The sequence below is a fragment of the Palaemon carinicauda genome, chromosome 33 (assembly GCF_036898095.1).
Source record: "Palaemon carinicauda isolate YSFRI2023 chromosome 33, ASM3689809v2, whole genome shotgun sequence".
In the NCBI taxonomy this organism is placed as follows: Eukaryota; Metazoa; Arthropoda; class Malacostraca; order Decapoda; family Palaemonidae; genus Palaemon; species Palaemon carinicauda.
Genome location: NC_090757.1, coordinates 26,632,266 through 26,651,225, shown reverse-complemented (window position 1 = coordinate 26,651,225; position 18,960 = coordinate 26,632,266). Strand labels below are relative to the sequence as shown.

Here is an 18,960-nt window from a genome sequence, read left to right as displayed (position 1 = left end):
ACCACTTCAGTTGTAGTCTAGGGAGGGCTAGCCTCCTATGCCAGTAGTTACGACGACAAGGGAATGCAATCACCCCGCCGACCGACTGCCGACAAAGACTAAATACTCTGAGGTTCTGATCGAATCCCAAAACTTGCCGACGGCCGTTAAGGGACGAGACAGAAAACTCTAGGCTAGTCATGCCTGAATTCGAAATTCAAGGCCGACGCAGAGAGTTGTAGCCTAAGGCTACTCTCAGAGGGAAGAGAGATTACCCATAAATCTCTAGTGAGATTGATGATGGTTAATATAATTCCAGGAGATATCGATCTCCAGGAATGATAACCAATACACAAGGGTAACCGGGGAAATGACGAAAGTATATGTTGTCTAGGTTATGTTACCCAGACAAGACGAGATTTCGGTTACCTAAATCACCAAAACTCTGAAATATACGATCGCCACGGAAAGGGAAAAATATGCTTATAGATATCTTTACAATATATAATGCCTAAATAGCTTTCATAACAATGAATAAGCTATTTACTGTACACCGGAAAGTCGTTCTGCTAGATAGCACGTGTACAAAGAACGACAGCGCCATGGCGACACCGGCGATCGGCAAAGACCCGCACACAAGAAATACACAATTTCATTGCGAGGCTGGAACTAAATTACATATTGTAAAGAATCAATACTCAACTTTCTAGATGGAGAAAGAAGCCGTAGAAGCATAAAGATTCCCAGAAATCGATCGGAAATGTCAGATCGACAGGGAACACCACCATAGTGAGTCGCTACAGATAAAGGAATGACCGCCAGAGGGAGTTGGCGTGGTTTTGATACGATTGTAGTAGGGGAACCAGGGTAATCTTTGTTGCGGTTACCCTTCTATTCTGCCACGTCTTCCCCCTAGAGTCTAGAGGCGTAAAGGCTATTCGGGGTGCAGATTGCCATGTGGCGTGTCAAGAATACGTCCCCTAATGATATTATACGATACCCTTGAGAGTAATCTTAAAGGTACTCGCGCCAGAAGTTAGAATTCTGTGAAACCTTTGGTTTGATTCTCTGGGAATATCACTGTAGTCATATATACCCTTCGGAAGCTACTAAAGGAACCTTCCATTAGGACGTCATGGCTTGAGCCCAAAAATACTAATCTCTTGCAGGAAAGACTTTTAGGGCTGATAACTCTGTTAGGTTACTTCCTCCCCCATTCATGAGGGAAAGGAAGCACTATTAACCTTCTTGAAGATACCCTTCTCCCCTGCCTTGGTTCAGTAGTGTCTTTAGTGGCTGGTGAGCTAAGGTGAAGGATGATATGGAGAGAAAAGGTTTGGTGGAAGAGGAAGACTTTGGTTGAAGAATTTGGAGAGGGCACATCAGGCTTCCGACCCTTTAATGTAGGGATAATGATGGGAAAGAAATGAGATTGGAGAGCTGGGTTGCATTTGTATTAAGACTACACTTTACCTTTTACATAACTATCTTCAAAATTATATTATTCATAAACTTGAAATGAAATTACGTGCACATACTTTTTTTCTTGTTTAGTTATACCTGTCTGCTGAGAGAGCCAATCATGTTAACTATACAAAATCTGATTTTTATATCCAATTCAACTTTCTTCATACCCTGTTTATAGTACTATCTCAAAAACCATCTTCTGATCTAAAACATGCCAAGTTTGATCTCGCAAATCGTTGGATTAGCAAGATTTAGGCGAGTATTTCAAATATATAAAATTTTCCTCATTAAATTACCATTAAAGACATTCCATTACATTTATTTTTAATAGGTGTAGATGCATTTTGGAAGCGCACAGGTGTTGATTACATTAATTTGCCAAATATTTTCATATAGTGATGTGCAGTGTTTATCAATAATTTCATATAGTAATGTGCAGTGTATTGACTTGTTATTAAATTTCATATATATATTACAGGATGGTTCTATCAGGCATGTGAATTCTGGCCGGTGTTTACAAAAGCCTGATGCAAGAGATGTTACTCTACCTGTTTTGAAGCCATGTGATGGCACAGCAAGTCAGCAGTGGGTTATGAAAGGTTCATTTAAATGGCAAGCTAACTAGTGAATAATAAAGTTAATAGTGGAGCGAACACATTCATGTTATGTATAAAAAGACCACAATATAATGAGTGAACTGTACTAGTGAACACTAAAATACTTTGGTGAATATACTGCGTACAGTTAATAATCAGGTGGACCACAATAATGAGCTGAAAGACTGCTTGACCAATTCGTGTTAGATCCTCTAGATGAAAAACAAAAGATAATATTGAATTTGGGTTGTGAATCATGCATGTGTTACCTACCTATGAAATGGACAGTGGCCATGCAATTGTACTTAATGTGGATAATTTTACAGACCTTAATTGGAAAAATTGAACTTGTGTAAATTTTGCACCACACTGAATAAAGTATCTTAATTTAGAGGTTTGGTACTTTACATAAACGTGGTAGAGACAAGTTTAATTGGGCCTTGAGTTAGAACAGTATTTTGAATGTTTTATTTAAAATTTGGGAGTGTTACTACAACTAAAATCGTAGACTAAGTATCAAATACACATTGAGACAAAATCTTAAAATTTAAATAATGTATTTAGTGTAAATAATCTGACTACCTTGTAACTTCCAGAAATGTATCTTCCTGTATTTTCCCAGGTGTTGCAAACCAGTGCCTTCTAACAGAAACTAAAAATAATAATGCCAGAAGGTTATGCTTTCATTTTATCAAAATATGAACCACACCTGGTTTAGTGGGCGTTCTTTAATCCCAGTTGTTGACAACTGTATTGATAGAGGAAAGGCTTCCTATATGTAAAGGATAAGAGGACATGGTTTAAAATTTATTCTATAAATATATTTTTTCTCATTGCAATAAAAATACTGTTTGAAATCATAAAAGGATATATTTTTCCTAAGATTTTCGTCTAGCCATGAGAGAAGAGTAAAGGGTAATTCCTCATTTTGTAGCTTCAATATGTAGTGTTGTATATGCTCTGTACTAGGTTTTGCACAATAGTGCATAATTTATGAAAGGATTATTACTTGCAGATACAATACAGACACTCAAATATTTAGGCCAATATTAAAAAAGCTAAAATACTGCAGTATGTTGGAATAACTGTGATTGCTGCACAGAAAGCTTTAAAAGTGTAAGTTGTTGCTAGTTATTTTAATCATTATTAAACATGAATGCATATCTAAATTTCATTGACAATGGTGGCGAAAATATAGAGTAAATTAAAAAAGCTATTTTTTTTTATTTAGTAGTAAGCCTTTCAGGTAATTCTTCTAACTTGAATTATGTATTAAAGCATGTATGAAAGTTCTCTTCTTTCTCAGGTTAGCCAATTTGCTGTAATTTATATCTCGGTTTGCCAAGTAAAGTATTAATTTGATCTAGTGGTTTTGTAGCCACCTTGATGATCACATAAAACTACTTATAAAATGGCAATAGAAAGAAACGGTTGCATACATTTATCCATATGGATTTGCATTTACAGTACCTTTCCAGTGATATGTTTTGTACAAAAATAATTATGTTCATCTGCTATTTTGATATCTGAAATCACAACTGGGTATTTACTCATTACTAAGTAACAATAAGGACAGTATTGTATAATTTTTTATGAGGATTGGCTTTGAAAGAACAAGCTGTCTCAAGTCCAAGTTTTTGTCCTTTTTAAGTATGAAAGCATCCCTTTAGCTTATATACAAAAGCAATGAACATATTATTTTGTGAAAGGTCAGGAATTTTTGTAGTTGACATATGAGTATTCAACTCCTTTGAAGTGCAGTATTGCCAAATTTTTCATCAGCTATCATCTTTCATATTTTTAGCATTTTTTTTTATTCCAAAAACAAGAAATCTTTTCTTTGTGTATCTTATAAATTGTACTTAATCTTCACTTTGTATTTGTGTGTTGAATTTTACGCTTTTGCTCATGACTCGCAACTTAAATTATGGTTCCAGGGTCATCAATAACAATATACCATTAAGGATACGATTTTGTTTTGTTAGTATGTAATACAAGTCGGAGGAAGCTGAAGCACTTAGTTGAAGTAACAAATAAGAAAAAATATGTAAATGGTGTCTAAAGGTAGCCGTTAAGATCCTTATGTGCCAAGGGAGAGCTATCACGTAATATAATCTAGGAGATAACAGGGTCAATAAAGTTTCGAGTAACAGCGTAGTGTGTAAGCAAAATATTTTGAGATGGTGCTGGAAATTACAGATTTCATTTTTTAATTTTGTTTTTGTATATGGAGGAGAAACATTAGGCAGTTCCTATTTTTGACTATGTATTCTCACTCTGAAATGTAACATTCCATCAAGGGTCAACTCATTCATTCTTTTCTTCCATGACCCTAGTCACTTTTTCATTCCATTAAGAAATACAATAACTTATGTGCCTAATGTGTATTTTTTTAGGCTTGAAGTGACCACTTTAAATATGGGTTTTACCCAATAAAATACTTTTTCTCTGTGTAAGGACTGTTCTGTCAGTAAAGCTGCACAAAAAAAAAAAAAAAAAAAATTATGCTTGGTGTGCAAGTTCAGAGTAGAAAATCAGGAGCTGGTTCCCCGATTTTTTGCTTAATTTTTCATGAAAAGCACTCAGACAGGGTGATGATTTTATGGTGTGCAGATGTGTAAATAAATAAATGAATTTATTTGTCTGTTGTATTTTGTAGATGTTTTTCTCTCATCTTAAGAGTTGTATTTTCAGACTGAAATTATTGAAGAATTGAATTACACAAAGGAAGATTGCATTCTAATGAAATTAGAACTCATACTGAGTGATGTGAAAACTAAAGGAAATTTAAATTAAAACCTTTCATGATATATCCTAGAAACATATGGAATATGGATACTGAATAGTGGTGGTAACATCAACTTTTTGTATTGAAAATCAAGTCTTATAAAAAGCCTAAACTATTAAAATACCAAATGACCACTACTACTGCCACACATCCCCTTCATCCTAAAATTGTGGGTCATAATTATCTTCATGTTAAAGCCATTTCCTATTTGTTTCTGAAGCTGTGAGTTATGGTCTATCAATATTTGACTTGTTTGAAATTTTTAAGAGTGATAAACTAGATTTTAAGACAGATTTTTTCTGGTGAACATATAAATATATATATATATATACAGTATATTACATTATCCTCCAAGCCTTCTTCCATAGAGTTGAATGTGAACATGATTGCCAACTGTGTGAATGCTTTTTTTTTATAAAGAATTATTTTGACTGGTGATATTGAGTTTAATGTAGGCTGTTGCTAATTTCAAGCATGTTAAGTGATTGATCATTTATATCCTGGGTGTAATATATATGCTTACATGTCATTCCTACAAAAATGGTGCTCTGAAAATTAAGCCCTCAAGCTGTCTTTGATATGAATGTGTACAATAATAAAGGTTTTATTATTTTTAAGCCTGTTTTGACTGCTACGATTTTTGGACTTTTAATTTTACAGTACAACATTTCATTTATATTCCACAAAAAAAATCCTTATGAAAAAACATTGTACATTATTAAACAATGTCTTTGTATTATACTTGGGTTTTCCCTCTTGACAAAGCTTGAGGTACTATGTATCATTCCTTTGCTATTGCTTAAGTCAAAGCCCATTTTGATTGATTTTAAATACATTGTTACTGTATGCTGCTTTTGTCAGAAATGTGGATTCTCTCATAGTGTGTATGTGAGGTGATGGGAATCTTAATTTTTTTTAATAAAATGTTTTCAATTTATTATTCCTCTAATTACCCCTGTAATATGCAACATCTTTTTCATGCATCTACTGTTTTAATCTGCCTGTCTCTCTTTTACCCTATCACCCTGTTTATAAGTAGTCCTCACCTTTTTTTCTATGATATGAAATTTTTTTTTTCTTTTCTTAGCAGCAAAGTATACACATGCTGTAAGTACCATAAAATCACAAATTTTTGAAGTATTTTGTATTTTTCCTAACTATACAAACCTTGGCTATTTAATAGGGGTATTACTTTCGGCGTAGCTGAAATGACGAGCCATTAGAATTTTAATGAGGGTTTACTACTCCACCGCTAGTTAGCAGGGGTAGGGGAGGGTAGCTTGCTACTAACACCCCCCCCCCCCCCCCCACACACACACACACACACCTGTGCTTGAGCTCACTTTGCTTGGAGGTAGGACTTCAAGGGGCATAAGGCTGGCGGGCAAGTTTGATTAAATAGCTAAGGTTTGTATAGTTAGGAAAAATACAAATTATCTACGAATTGGTCATTTGTTCCGTAACTGACATACAAACCACACTATTTAATAGGGGTGACTCACCCATTAGGAAGGGTGGACGTCCCAGCCAGTACTGGCTTTTTGGCTTTGCCCGGGGGCTCGTTATTTGAGTGTGTCAGCACTCAAAAAATAAGGAGTCCTTGCACCTCGTTAGAACCTTGCTATGCAAGGACTGCAGCCTACGCAAGCTGTGTGAAGGTATAACGAAGTGTGACTCGTCCTAGGAAGTTGACCTGAAGTTCTTTAGTTGGAAACTTTAGACTAGGACTCTCCCAATACCACCTCGTCAGGGTATGGGGACGTGACAGTATTAGCTTAATACTAGGAACACAAGGAAACATGGTTTACCTGCAGTGGTTTGGGTCATCTATGCAGAGAACCCAGGATGCTGCTTTCCCCAAGAGAGGGGAAGATGAAGAAGAAAACAATAAGGGCCAGACAAACCTTTTCATTCATGCAGACTAAAACTGGGTAACAATGCCCTCAACCTTCTGCTACTTGTCCAATAAGGAGCTCGAGGTTTTAAACCAGCTGTTATGCAACCACCTCAGGGCCGATAAAAAACGTATTGAGCCTCCTGTGCGTCACGTCTTGCAGGTAGTGGGCTGTGAAGGATGTCTGACGCTTCCACACCCCAGCTTGAAGGACCTGCGTCACTGAAAAATTCTTTTTGAAGACCAGAGACGTAGCTACGCCCCTGACATCATGTGCTCTAGGGCGATGTGACGGAGGAGGGTCTGGATTCAGGGACAGATGAATCACCCTACGAATCCATGCTGAGATGGTGTTCTTGGTGACCCTCCTCTTAGTCCTCCCTGTGCTAACAAATAACGCTGGCACCTGAGGACAGACTGCAGCCGTTCTTTTGAGATATAGCCTCAAGCTCCTTACTGGGCATAGTAGGAGATAGTCTGGGTCATCTGTTACAGAACGGAGACTCGAAATCTGGAACGAGTCGAACCGAAGGTCCGCTACTCCCGGATTCTAAGTCTTAGCAATAAACTCAGGGACGAATCTGAACATTACCTTCCCCCCCTCCCCTTGAATGGGCGATGTCATACGAGAGACCATGAAGTTCACTAACACGCTTGGCCGAAGCCAAGGCTAGTAGGAACACCGTCTTCCAAGTTAGGTGGCGGTCTGAAGACTGGTGTAATGGTTCATAGGGAGGTCTCTTAAGAGACCTGAGAACTCAAACCACATTCCATGGAGGAGGTCTCACTTCGGACTGAGGGCAGGTAAGTTCATAACTTCGTATGAGTAGAGAAAGTTCCAGCGAAGAAGAAATGTCCATTCCTTTCAGCCTGAGGGCTAGACTTAAGGCTGAGCGATAGCCTTCCACTGCCGAGACTGAAAGGCGCATTTCTTCCCGCAAATACACGAGGAACTCCGCTATTGTTGGAATAGTGGCATCGAGTGGAGAGATACCCCTTCCACGACACCAACCACAGAAGACTTTCCACTTTGCCTGGTAGACAGCAGCGGATGACTTTCGCAGATGTCCAGACATCCTGATCGCAACTTGTTGCGAAAATCCTCTCTCAGCGAGGAGATGCTGGATAGTTTTCAGGTGTGAAGTCGTAGTGAAGCTATGGCTTTGTGGAAGATGTTGGCATGTGGTTGTCTGAGTAAATTGTGTCGTGGAGGGAGTTCTCGTGGTAGTTCCGTTAGGAGTTGCAGAAGGTCCGGAAACCATTCCGCGTGATGCCATAGCGGAGCTATGAGGGTCATCGAAAGATTGACCGATATTCTGGTCTTGTTGAGCACCCTCCTCATCAGACAGAACGGGGGAAAGGCGTAGACGTCGATGTTGTCCCACCGTTGTTGGAAGGCATCTGGCCAGAGCGCCTTGGGATCCAGGACTGGGGAGCAGTACAGCGGAAGCTTGAAGTTCATAGCTGTTGCGAACAGATCCACAGTCGGGGAAACCCCACACAGTCAGGACTTTGTTGGCTACTAGATGATCCAAAGACCACTCGGTACTCACTATCTGAGACGCTCTGCTCAGATTGTCGGCGAGCACGTTCCTCTTGCCTGGAATGAAACGTGCCGATAGTGGAATAGAGTGGACTTCGGTCCATCTCAGTATCTCTACTGTAAGATGGGATAGCTGCTTCGAAAAGGTACGTCCTTGTTTGTTGGTGTAAGCCACTACTGTGGTGTTGTCGCTCATCACCACCACAGAGTGACCCGCCAGGTATTTTTGGAACCGTTGAAGGGCCAAAATGACAGCCTCCATCTCTCGAAGATTTATATGGAGGCACTTTTCTGATTCTGACCACAGGCCTGAGGTCGTGTGGTGCAGAACGTGGGCCCCCCACCCTTTCTTTAAGGCGTCCAAAAACAGCATCAAATCCGGGGGGAGGACAAGAAGATCCACTCCTCTTCATAGGTTCTCGTCTGTCACCCACCAATGGCGGTCCGTCCGTTCCGCAGGACCCATAGGGATCGTGACGTCCGGGGAATCGTAGCCTTGATTCCACCGGGACTTGAGTTGCCACTGGAGGGATCTCATCTTGAGGCGACCGTTGGGAACTAGACGAGCCAAAGATGAGAGGTGACCGAGGAGACATAACCACGATTGGGCTGGAAGTTCTTCTCGTCTGAGAAAAGGGCTTGAGACCTTCCTCAGCCTTGGTATCCTGTCGTCTGATGGGAAGCAGAGAGGACTTCTCGAGATTTACCATGATCCCCAGATCCTGGCAAAGTCCCAGAAGTTTGTCCCGGTGTTGAAGAAGGAATGACACTGAGTCTGCTAGGATCAGCCAGTCGTCCAGATAACGGAAGAGACGGATGCCGATCCTGTGTGCCCACGAAGATATTAGGGTGAACACTCTGGTGAAAACCTGTGGCGCTGTGGAGAGACCGAAACACAGCACCTTGAACTGGTACTCCTTGTTGTCTAGGCTGAATCTTAAGTACTTCCTTGAAGACGGATGGACAGGGATCTGGAAGTACGCGTCCTTCAGATCCAGAGTACACATGAAGTCTTGCGGGCCCACTGCTAGTCTGGCCGTGTCTGCGGTCTCCATGCTGAACGGAGTTTGTTTGACAAACTTGTTCAGAGCTGAGAGGTCGATGACTGGTCTCCAGCTTCCAGACGCCTTCTTTACAAGAAAGAGTCGACTGAAGAAGCCTGGGGACCCGTTGAGGACCTCTTGGAGAGCACCCTTCTTCAACAGGGTCTGGACTTCTGCCCGAAGGGCTTGCCCCCTTGCTGATCCCATGGCAAGGGAGCTCAATGACACTGGATTCGTCGTCAGGGGAGGTAGAGATGTTATGAACGGGCCGCGATATCCCTGACTGATTATGGAAATCGTCCAGAAATCGGCCCAGAGTTGCTGTCACCTGTCTGCGCAACTTTGCAGGCATCCCCCCACTGGTGGACATGCAGGGGGACTGCCAATCCTAGCGTTTGCGGCCTCGGCTGCTCCCTCTAGGATTTTCACCTCCCCTGGAGGACTTTTTGTCTAAGGAAAGGGCTTAGACACCACTGTCTTCGCTGCCGTTGTCGGTTTCGTGGTCTTGGTAGGAAGGAACTGCTGGGGTGCTGGAGGCTTATAGGGCTTGGATGTCAAAGCCCTATGAAGGAGGGAGTCTTGGTGGGACTTCCTCCACCTCTCAGCAGCATGTTCCAAATCTTTAGGCTCAAACAGGTTCGTTCCTTCCAAGGAAGAATGCCTGAGCCTATTTATCTCGGTGCTAGGGACCTTCTGATGGAACCTCTCAGCCACCGCATCCCGATGTTTCAGGATGGTGTTCGCCCACAAGTTCGAAACTTGGTGGGCCAGAAACTCTATCGTGCGAGTGCCTGAGAGGAGGAACGTCTCCATAGCTTTCCTGGTACGTTCTTTGGAGAAATCCTCAGAACGTATCAGGATACCTAAGGTCCCTAACCAGATATCCAGCCACTACGTGGCTTGCATAGCACACTTCGCAACCTTCTCCTGGTTAAGGATCTCAGTTGCCGAGAATGAGACCTTCCGGTTGGAGATTCTCTCAAGAGGGACTCCCCTGGTGAGCTCTTCCAAAGAATGGTGGAGAGGAAGACCTAAACAAGGCTCCTCCAAGATCTCGAAGTACCTCCTCTGTTGTACACAAGGAGGTGGGAGAAGCTTGTTGCCGGCACTGGAATGGTTGGAGGAGGCTAACTCAGAGAGCTGGACAGCAATCTTGTCTCTAGTACTCTTAACTCCCTGAGACCAGAGCAAAGCAGCACTGGCCCTAGAAGGTTTTTGAGTGCCAAATACGCGGTCCAAGACCGTGTCTTTGCCCTCTCGAGGAGGGATCTCTGGGTCGGTAAACCCATTGAGAGCCCTCATAAGAATCAGAACCTGCCAAAATGCATGCTCTGACTCTTGTAGTTCTCCTCCGGACGTCGGACTTGCAGCGAAGTCTCCTCTCCCCAAAGGCTCTTCTTGGGGAGAATCGCGCACATTCTCCGAGTGACTAGCTGGCTCCGTCCTAAGTCTCGTCGAGGATTTTGGCACTGTCTTTGAGTCCTTCGACTCCTTCCTGGGAAGGATGTAGGACTCCAACATAGACGGAGGCAAGTTCTTCTCCGCCCCTACCCGGGAAGACTTTTCAACGCGAGGTGGGGTTTCCCTCATTGGTGCGATGGGGGAATGTCTCACCTCACGTGACTCCCGAGGACGGGAAATCCTCGTCCGACAGGGAGAAAAAGTCTGGGGAGGGAAGGGAACCTGGCTCAAAGACTTATGAGGAGACAGCTTAGCTCTCGGAGAAGTCACCGCGTCCGAAACTCCTCTTTTTCTCTTCAGAGGGGTAGACACAGCCAGGGATCTGTGGCCTAACTCAGAGAGAACAGGCTTGAAAGCCTGTGTAACCGCTCTGATTAGTGCCCCGAACCATGGCTGTTGACTGACACTCCCCCTGTGGAGGGACAGAGTTTCCAAAGGGGGGTTCGCCTGAAAAGAAGAAAAAGGGTTCCTGAACTTTTCTGGAAGCTTCCCTTCCACCGCAGTACGCGCTGTTCTGCGCTTGCAGGGAGGGGAATGCGACGATGGCGACCTTGCCGTGCGTTGTCCTGCTGCCTCACGCGCGGGAGGCTATTGACGCTCACGCGGGGGAGCGTGTTGGCGCTCGCGCGATGGGGAATTCCCGGGGTCGCGCGCGAGAGACTGCTGGCGCGAGGGTGGGCGAGCAGGAGACTGTGGGCTCTCAGGACACTGATTGTGCGCGCGCGTGGGCGCACAGGATCAGGATGTAGTACGCGTGGGCGTGCGGGCAAGAGTTCGCGCGCCCTAGAAGATGTCGTAGGGCGCGCGCACAGGAGAGATATCCCTTGTACGCGGGCGCGCAGTCGGAGCCTGTGTGCGCGGGCGCGCGTTAGAATGCCGGCGCATAACTGTAGGAGAGGATGGGCGCGCGCACGCGCGTATCCTCTTGGGCGCGAGCAGGTGAACGCGCGATTGCGCGATGGCAAGGGATGGCGCGCTGGAGACAGCAGGCGGTGCGTTGGTGAGCGCTGGTGTGTAGGCAAAGTCTTTGACTTCCCTACAGCTCCCAGATCCACAGATTGTGGGCGCGCAAGAGATGGATGCACGTGGGCACTGGCGCGCAGGAGATCGTTGACGCATAGGAGAGCGCTGACGTGTAGGAGAGCACTGGCAAGCAGGAGAGCGCTGCAGCGTTGGCAAGTGCTGATGCGTAGGAGCGCGCTGGCGCTAAGGGGGTTGCTGGCGCGCAGGAGGTTGATGGCGCGCTACCTCAGGTAAAGCCTTGCGCACAGGAGACCGTTGGCGCGCATGACCATCACGGTGCGTAGGGGAGGTATGCGCGCGATGGCGCGTACGCCCTTGTTGCCCAGTAATAGGGATCGGTGCCTGACGAGCATGGTAGTCAGGTTTTGTAGGCGAGTAAAACGCATCAGCTTCCAGGAACGGCGACAACAGGTCAGCAGGTCTGTCGGGTGGAAGGTCGGCGTGCCCTTTGAAAGGATGACCTTCCACCGCGAACGATCCGCTGAGGGGTCCAGGACCATAGCAGGAACAGTCGGAGAATGCTGACGAGGCTCCTCTGCGGCAAACTGCAACGATGATGACGAACCAAAGAGGCACCTCCTCACCGATTTAAAAGGTGAAGGAAGGCCTCTCTGGCGAAGAGGAAGGCGAGCCTTGCGACGGATGCGCCCTTTGGAGGCCGTTGGATCAGCAAGCTGACCTTCTGCAGTCCTCTGAAGAGGAGTCTCTGTAAGTGAACTTCCCCAAGGGGAAGAATCACCGGCAGGAGAGACTGTTGGACTTAGTTTCTCCCTTGTAGGTTGAGCAGGAACGGGAGAAACTAAGCCTTCAGCTACTGCGGGATGTGAAGAGGCAGAGGTATTAGGAGATACCTCAGTGGATACCTCTGACACCACAACGTCAACAATTGACATAGGATCAACCTCTGCCAAAGCCGGCGATTGCTTGACAGCGGCACCCAATCGGATGATGTCAAGTAGTGCTTCCTTGGAGGGCGAACCCTCGAGCCCCAAGGAAGACCAAAGCTGAAATAAAGTGGTTAGTGACACATCCTCCCCCGGGGGAGAGGTGGAGCTGCCTCACTAAGGGAGGCAACGCCATCTCTCGAACCCCGAGTTTGGAAAACCGAACTACGGTCTACGCTACCACTCGACGGTCTCTCGAAAGAGACCGATCGAGCAGGAGCTTCGGAGGAGGTTTGGGCAATGGAAGAAGAGTCCTTGGGATTTTCTCCCTTCAAAGAAACCTTCGAAGGAGAAATATCCTGCCTGGACTTCTTCTTACGTTGCTGAGAAAACCTCTCCCACTGGGAGGTAGACCACTCCCTACACTCACCACACTTATTATTACTATCACACCGTTGGCCTCTACAGTAAAGGCAAAGGGTGTGAGAGTCTGTCTCGACCACCGACATGAATGTACCGCATGGGCAGTCGGGTAATCCAGGACAAGTGCGCATAATCGCAGAGGCCAACTTCACACACAAACCTGTCAAAGAAAAAGCAAAAAAGCATTAATGGCTGCCAAGAGAGAGGCAAGGATGAGAGAGGACATGTCCGTCTACCATCCGAGCCGAGAGCAAAGTGTGTGTGTGTGTGTGGGGGGGGGGGGGGTAGCAAGCTACCCTCCCCTACCCCCGCTAACTAGCGATGGGATAGTAAACCCTCGTTAAAATTCTAATGGCTCGTCATTTCAGCTACGCCGAATGTAATACCCTATTAAATAGCGTGGTTTGTATGTCAGTTACGGAACAAGCAGTTTTATGAATACTTACCTGGCAGTTATATATATACAGTATATATATAGCTTAGTCTCTGACGTTTGGCAAAATTTTTCAAAAATCGCGGCAATCGCCGTGTGGTGGTTATGCGGTTAGGTGGTTAACAACCCTTACAGGGTGGTACTTGGAATCATTTCTGTTTTCTGTTCCTCAAATCATCTTTGCCCGACCTGTCTCCTGAGGGGAGGTGGGTGGGCCTTAAAATATATATATAACTGCCAGGTAAGTATTCATAAAACTTTGTTTTATCATAAAAACTCCATTTTTATGAATAGAACTTAACTGGCAGTTATATATTTATAGCTGATTCACACATTTGGAGGAGGGTGACAGACAGTAAACATCATTGGGGAAACAACAAAAAAGTTGTAGGAGAAAAAACACCTTGATTCCTTACCTGCTAAGATAGTCGACTTCAAAGGTTCCTGCCTCTTGAGTCGCTTTCCTTTAGGAGTGTCAGCCAGGCGTGGACCTGTCATGCTGAAAACAACTCCATCGAGTCTGTCAACGGGGTGAGACCAACAACTTGACTAGACTTCAGAACTACCTTCGTCCCTTATATTAAAAACTGCAACCTTACTAAAACTAACCACCTAACCTTGCAGCATAGATATAAACTATCTATCTAGACTGAGGGAACTGTACCACAAGTCGACGTCCTCAGAAAACCATAAAAACACCAACCCACACACAGGTATACAAAAGCTAAGGTTGAGGGGAGGTAGTAACTCCTTTGCCTAATACAGAAGCCGTAGCTACGTATGGGCCCAAGGTATAACACCTTTCATAATCCACACTTACCTCTCAGAGGTAATGAGAGGCGAACACAGAGTTGCTTCTCCAGAACGTTGCATCCATAATTTGCCTAACTGACATATTCTTACGATATGCCAGCGAAGTAGCAATAGTTCTCACTTCGTGAGCCCGTACTTTCAAAAGGCCGAAGTGCTCTTCCTCACACAAGAGGTGAGCTTCTCTTATAATCTCCCTCAGGAAAAAAGACAAAGCATTCTTTGAAAGGGGTTTTAGCGGATCTTTCACTGAGGACCATAAGGAGTTGGATGCGCCTCTCACATTCTTAGTGTGAGACAAATAAGCTTTAAGGGCTCTAACTGGACAGAGGAGCCTCTCCTACTCTTAACCCACTAGATTAGTGAGGTTAGGGACCTCAAAAGTCCTCGACCAGGGTTTTGATGGGTTCTCATTCTTGGAGAGGAAGTCAATCCTCAAAGCACAAACTGCTCCATTCTGATTGAAGCCCACTTGTTTTTCAATAGCATGAATCTTGCTGACCCTTTTAGCTGTGGCTAGAGCCATCAGGAAGAGGGTTTTCTTCGTCGCATCTCTAAGAGAAGCTTGCGAAATGGGTTCGAACTTCTTGGTGCATAGAAACTTCAGAACCACATCCAGGTTCCAAGATGGGGGCCTTGACTGAACCTGCTTAGTTGTCTCAAAAGACTTCACGAAGTCTTGCAAGTCTTTATTTTGAGACAAATCTAAGCCTCTATGCCTACAGACAGCTGAGAGCATACTCCTATACCCTTTAATCGTGGATACTACCAGTTTAGCATCCTGTCTGAGGGATAACAAAAAATCTGCAATTTGACTCACAGAGGTAGTGGTTGAGGAAACTTTGTGCTGCCTACACCAAGCTCTAAAAGTCTCCCACTTAGATAGGTAGACCCTTTGTGAAGAGACCCTCGTCGCTCTGGCGATAGCTTTTGCAGCTTGCACCGAAAATCCTCTCGCTCTGACAAGCTTCTCGATAGTCTGAAGGCAGTCAGTTTGAGAGCGAGGGGGTTTTGATGATACCTCTTGAAGTGGGGTTGTTTAAGAAGCTTTGGACTTGCAGGAAGGCTTCTTGGGAAGTCCACCAACATGTCCACCACTTCCGTGAACCATTCTCTTGTTGGCCAGAATAGAGCTACTACGATCATTCGTCCTGATTCGAGGAGAGCGAATTTCCTGACGACCAGATTGATGATCTTGAACGGGGGAAACGCATATGTGTCCATTCCCGTCCAATCCATCATAAAGGCGTCTACCGCTATTGCCTCCTTGTCCGGGACTAGGGAGCAGTAGTTGGTGATCCTCTTGTTCTGGTTGGAGGCGAAAAGGTTTATTAAAGGTCTCCCCCACAATTTCCAGAGACTCTGACAGACCTGCTGGTTGAAGGTCCATTCTGTGGGAAGAACTTGCCCTTTCCTGCTGAGCATGTCTGCTCTTACATTTCTCTGTCCCTGTACAAATCTTGTTAACAGTTCTATCTTGTTTTCCTTCGACCATAGAAGGAGCTCCCTCGCTGTATCGAACAGAGACAGAAAGTGAGTCCCCCCCCTTGTTTCCTGATGTAAGCTAGAGCCGTGGTGTTGTCCGAGTTGACCTCCACTATCTTCCCTGACACCAAGTCTTTGAAGGCCTTTAGCCCTAACATAATGGCCATCAACTCTTTTCTGCTGATGTGCCATCCGATCTGACTCTTTTCCCAAGAGCCTGAAACCTCCTTGCTTCCTAGTGTTGCTCCCCATCCTGACTCCGACGCGTCTGAGAACAACACTAGGTCTGGGTTCTTCTTGTACAGGGAGATCCCTTCTCCTAACAAAGCTGGATCCAGCCACCACATCAGATGATCCTTGACTTCTGCTGGAATGGGGAAGGAAAAAAGGTGCCTTGAACTGGAAGCACTTGCCCTGGATCATAAATCTCGGGTATTTCCTTGAAGTCGGATAGATGGGGACGTGAAAATAAGCGTCCTGTAAATCAAGACACAATCCAGTCCCCTGGACGTACTGCTGCCAGCACAGACTGAGTCGTCTCCATGGTAAATTTCGTCTTTTCCACGAAGACGTTCAGCGAGCTGACATCCAGGACGGGTCTCCATCCACCTGAGTTCTTGGGTACCAGAAACAGGCGATTGTAGAAACCTGGGGAGGATAGCTCCAGAACTGGTTCTATCGCTCCCTTGTCCAGCATCTGGTCGACCAGATCCAGAAGGGCCTTTTGTTTCACCGCATCTGCGTACTGAGCCACTAAGGCTAGAGGAGTACTGTATTTGAAAGAGGAGGCTTCTTCAAAAGGGGGATCTTGTATCCTTCCTTGATGACCGAGAGGGACCAGGTGTCCGCCCCTCTTTTCTTCCAAGCCTGACAAAAAAGTGACAGTCTTGCCCCTATCGTTGTCTGGAGGATTTGCACTTAATTTCTTGGAGCGGGATCTAAACGAACCTCTTTTCATCCTTCCTCCTGACTCCTGCCTTCTTCCTCTGAAGTCTGATCTCAAAGGAGCCCTACCTCGAAAGGGCTGTTGGAATTTTGTCTCCTCTCTCTTCAGAGATGAAGGAGTGACTGGCAAAGGTTTCCGAGCCGAGCACGATAAGAGGTCTTGAGTGGCCTTTTGCGCAAGAGAAAGCGTAATATCTCTGACAAGGGCCTCAGGAAAGAGATGTTGTAAAAGGGGAGCGTAAAGGAGTTCAGACTTCTGCGCAACAGTCACAGATCTCGAAGCAAAGGAACATAACAGGGCCCTCTTCTTCAAGACTCCTGCTGAAAAAAGGGAAGCCAACTCATTAGTTCCATCCCTCAGAGCTTTATCCATGCATGACAAGATACTCGTCAGGTCTTGTGTTCCCTCCATTTGCTCTGTCTTCCTGGCCAGAGTCCCTAGAGACCAGTCCAAAAAACTAAAAACCTCAAACGCTCTGAAAATCCCTTTGACGAGGTGATCAAGTTCAGACATTGACCACATAACCTTAGCCGAGTTAAGGGCATGCCTTCTGGTAGTGTCCACAATACCAGAGAAGGCAGGAACTCCCCGACCCAGAGATTCTCCAGTCTCGTACCACATGGCAGCCTTCAAAGCAAGACGAGCTGGTGGAAAAGAGAAGGTGGTCTTAACCGCTTGTCTACGCTCCTTCATCCATTCGTCCACTTTAGCAAGAGCCTTCTTAGCAGAAATAGAGAGCTTCATCTTGATGAAGGCAGACTGTTTCTTGGCCTTCTTCCTGCTAAACTGTGACTGAGGAGAACGAGGAGCAGAAGGTTGAAACTCCTCCCCATACAGTTCAAGGAGGGTAGCGAGAGAGAACCTTGTAGTCGCTAGCCGCGTCCGCAGGCTTGTCTTCGTCCTGTGAGACATCATCAAGATCCCGTCTCACCTCTACTACAGCTTTCGTTCGGGTAGAAGGTTCACCTGAATCCGAAAGAGGAAAATCGTAGGATGCGTCCTGTAGAAGAGGGCTGCAAGCAGCCTGACACCGAGAACCGCTTGCGTCCTGGCACCGAGCGCTGGTGTCGTCCTGGCGCCATGAGTCGGAAGCGTCCTGGCGCCGAGCGCTAGAAGAGTCCTTGAGACGGTAGGCGGATGCGTCCTGGCGCCGAGAGAAGGAAGCGTCCTTGCGCCGAGAGCTGCAATCGACCTGGCGACGAGAAGAGGCATCATCCTGGAGAAGCAGGCTGGAATTGTCCTGGCGCCGAGAGCGAGAGGCAGAATTGTCCTGGCGCCGAGAGTGAGACGGAATCGTCCTGACGTCGCATATCGCTAGAGTCCTGGAGGCGAGCAGACGAGGAAGAAGCGCGGTGTCGTACCTTTGACGAAGCGCGCTGAGGTTCCCTTGGAGAGGAACTCCGTTCCCTCTTAGAAGCTGATTTCTTGAAATGTAACGAGTCGTCCTTACGTCTGTCCGACTGGGAGGGAGGGCGGCTAAAAGCTTGCACTAAAGAGAAAAGTTGCTCTTGCATAACTGTCATAAACGATTTCGCGACTGCTGCTGGATCCTGCGGTTCCGAAGGAAACGGCTGTCGAGTAGCGCTAGTAGAAGGAGAATTATCTTTCGCTGGTCTTTCTTGACTTTCGTCCCTTGGTTTCGTCCTCTTTACAGGAACGGTATCCAAATCGTCCTCCGAAGGACAAGGTTCGTGGCTACTAGAACCGGGAGGAGTGAGAACGAGACTGTTCATTTCAGTTCCGCCTCCTCTTAGTCGGTCTCGAAGCCTCATACTGCCATTTGCGTCTGGGAGAGGGGTTCGGGGAAGACACCATCACATCCGACACACCTTTTCCGTGGTGGTCGAGAGCAGCCTGGGAAAAAGCCATAGGACTGTCCGAGGCGACGGCTGACCGAGGATACGTACATCTCACGCCCTTTCAGTCGTCGACGTACCTTCTCCCTTGGTCCTGGGAGCTTGGTGGAGGTCTAGACCTAGGGTAATGACAGGTTAGATCAGTCGCCACCTCCACTGCACTTTCACAAGCACTAACTTCACTCTCACTCTTACCTTTTAAGGCCGCAAGTTGATCTTTAATAGCCTTCAACTCGGCCGCCATCCTGGCGTACCGAGGGTCATCCGCAGATACAGATCCTGTAGAAGGGGCAGGAGTTAATACCTCAGGGGAAGGATCAACTTCCAAA

At 45.8% G+C, this 18,960-nt stretch overlaps 1 protein-coding gene across 1 annotated transcript in view; it reads left to right on the top strand.

The window, feature by feature from the left end:
- Positions 1–5,767, top strand: part of Pgant5 (polypeptide N-acetylgalactosaminyltransferase 5) — a 75,608-nt gene extending 69,841 nt beyond the window's left edge. Inside the window, exon 10 of the mRNA XM_068357205.1 lies at positions 1,925–5,767. Within this exon, the coding sequence (XP_068213306.1) occupies positions 1,925–2,071 (147 nt within the window). The 3' untranslated portion in view covers positions 2,072–5,767. The remainder of the gene's footprint in view (positions 1–1,924) is intronic.
- Positions 5,768–18,960: the final 13,193 nt, after the last annotated feature.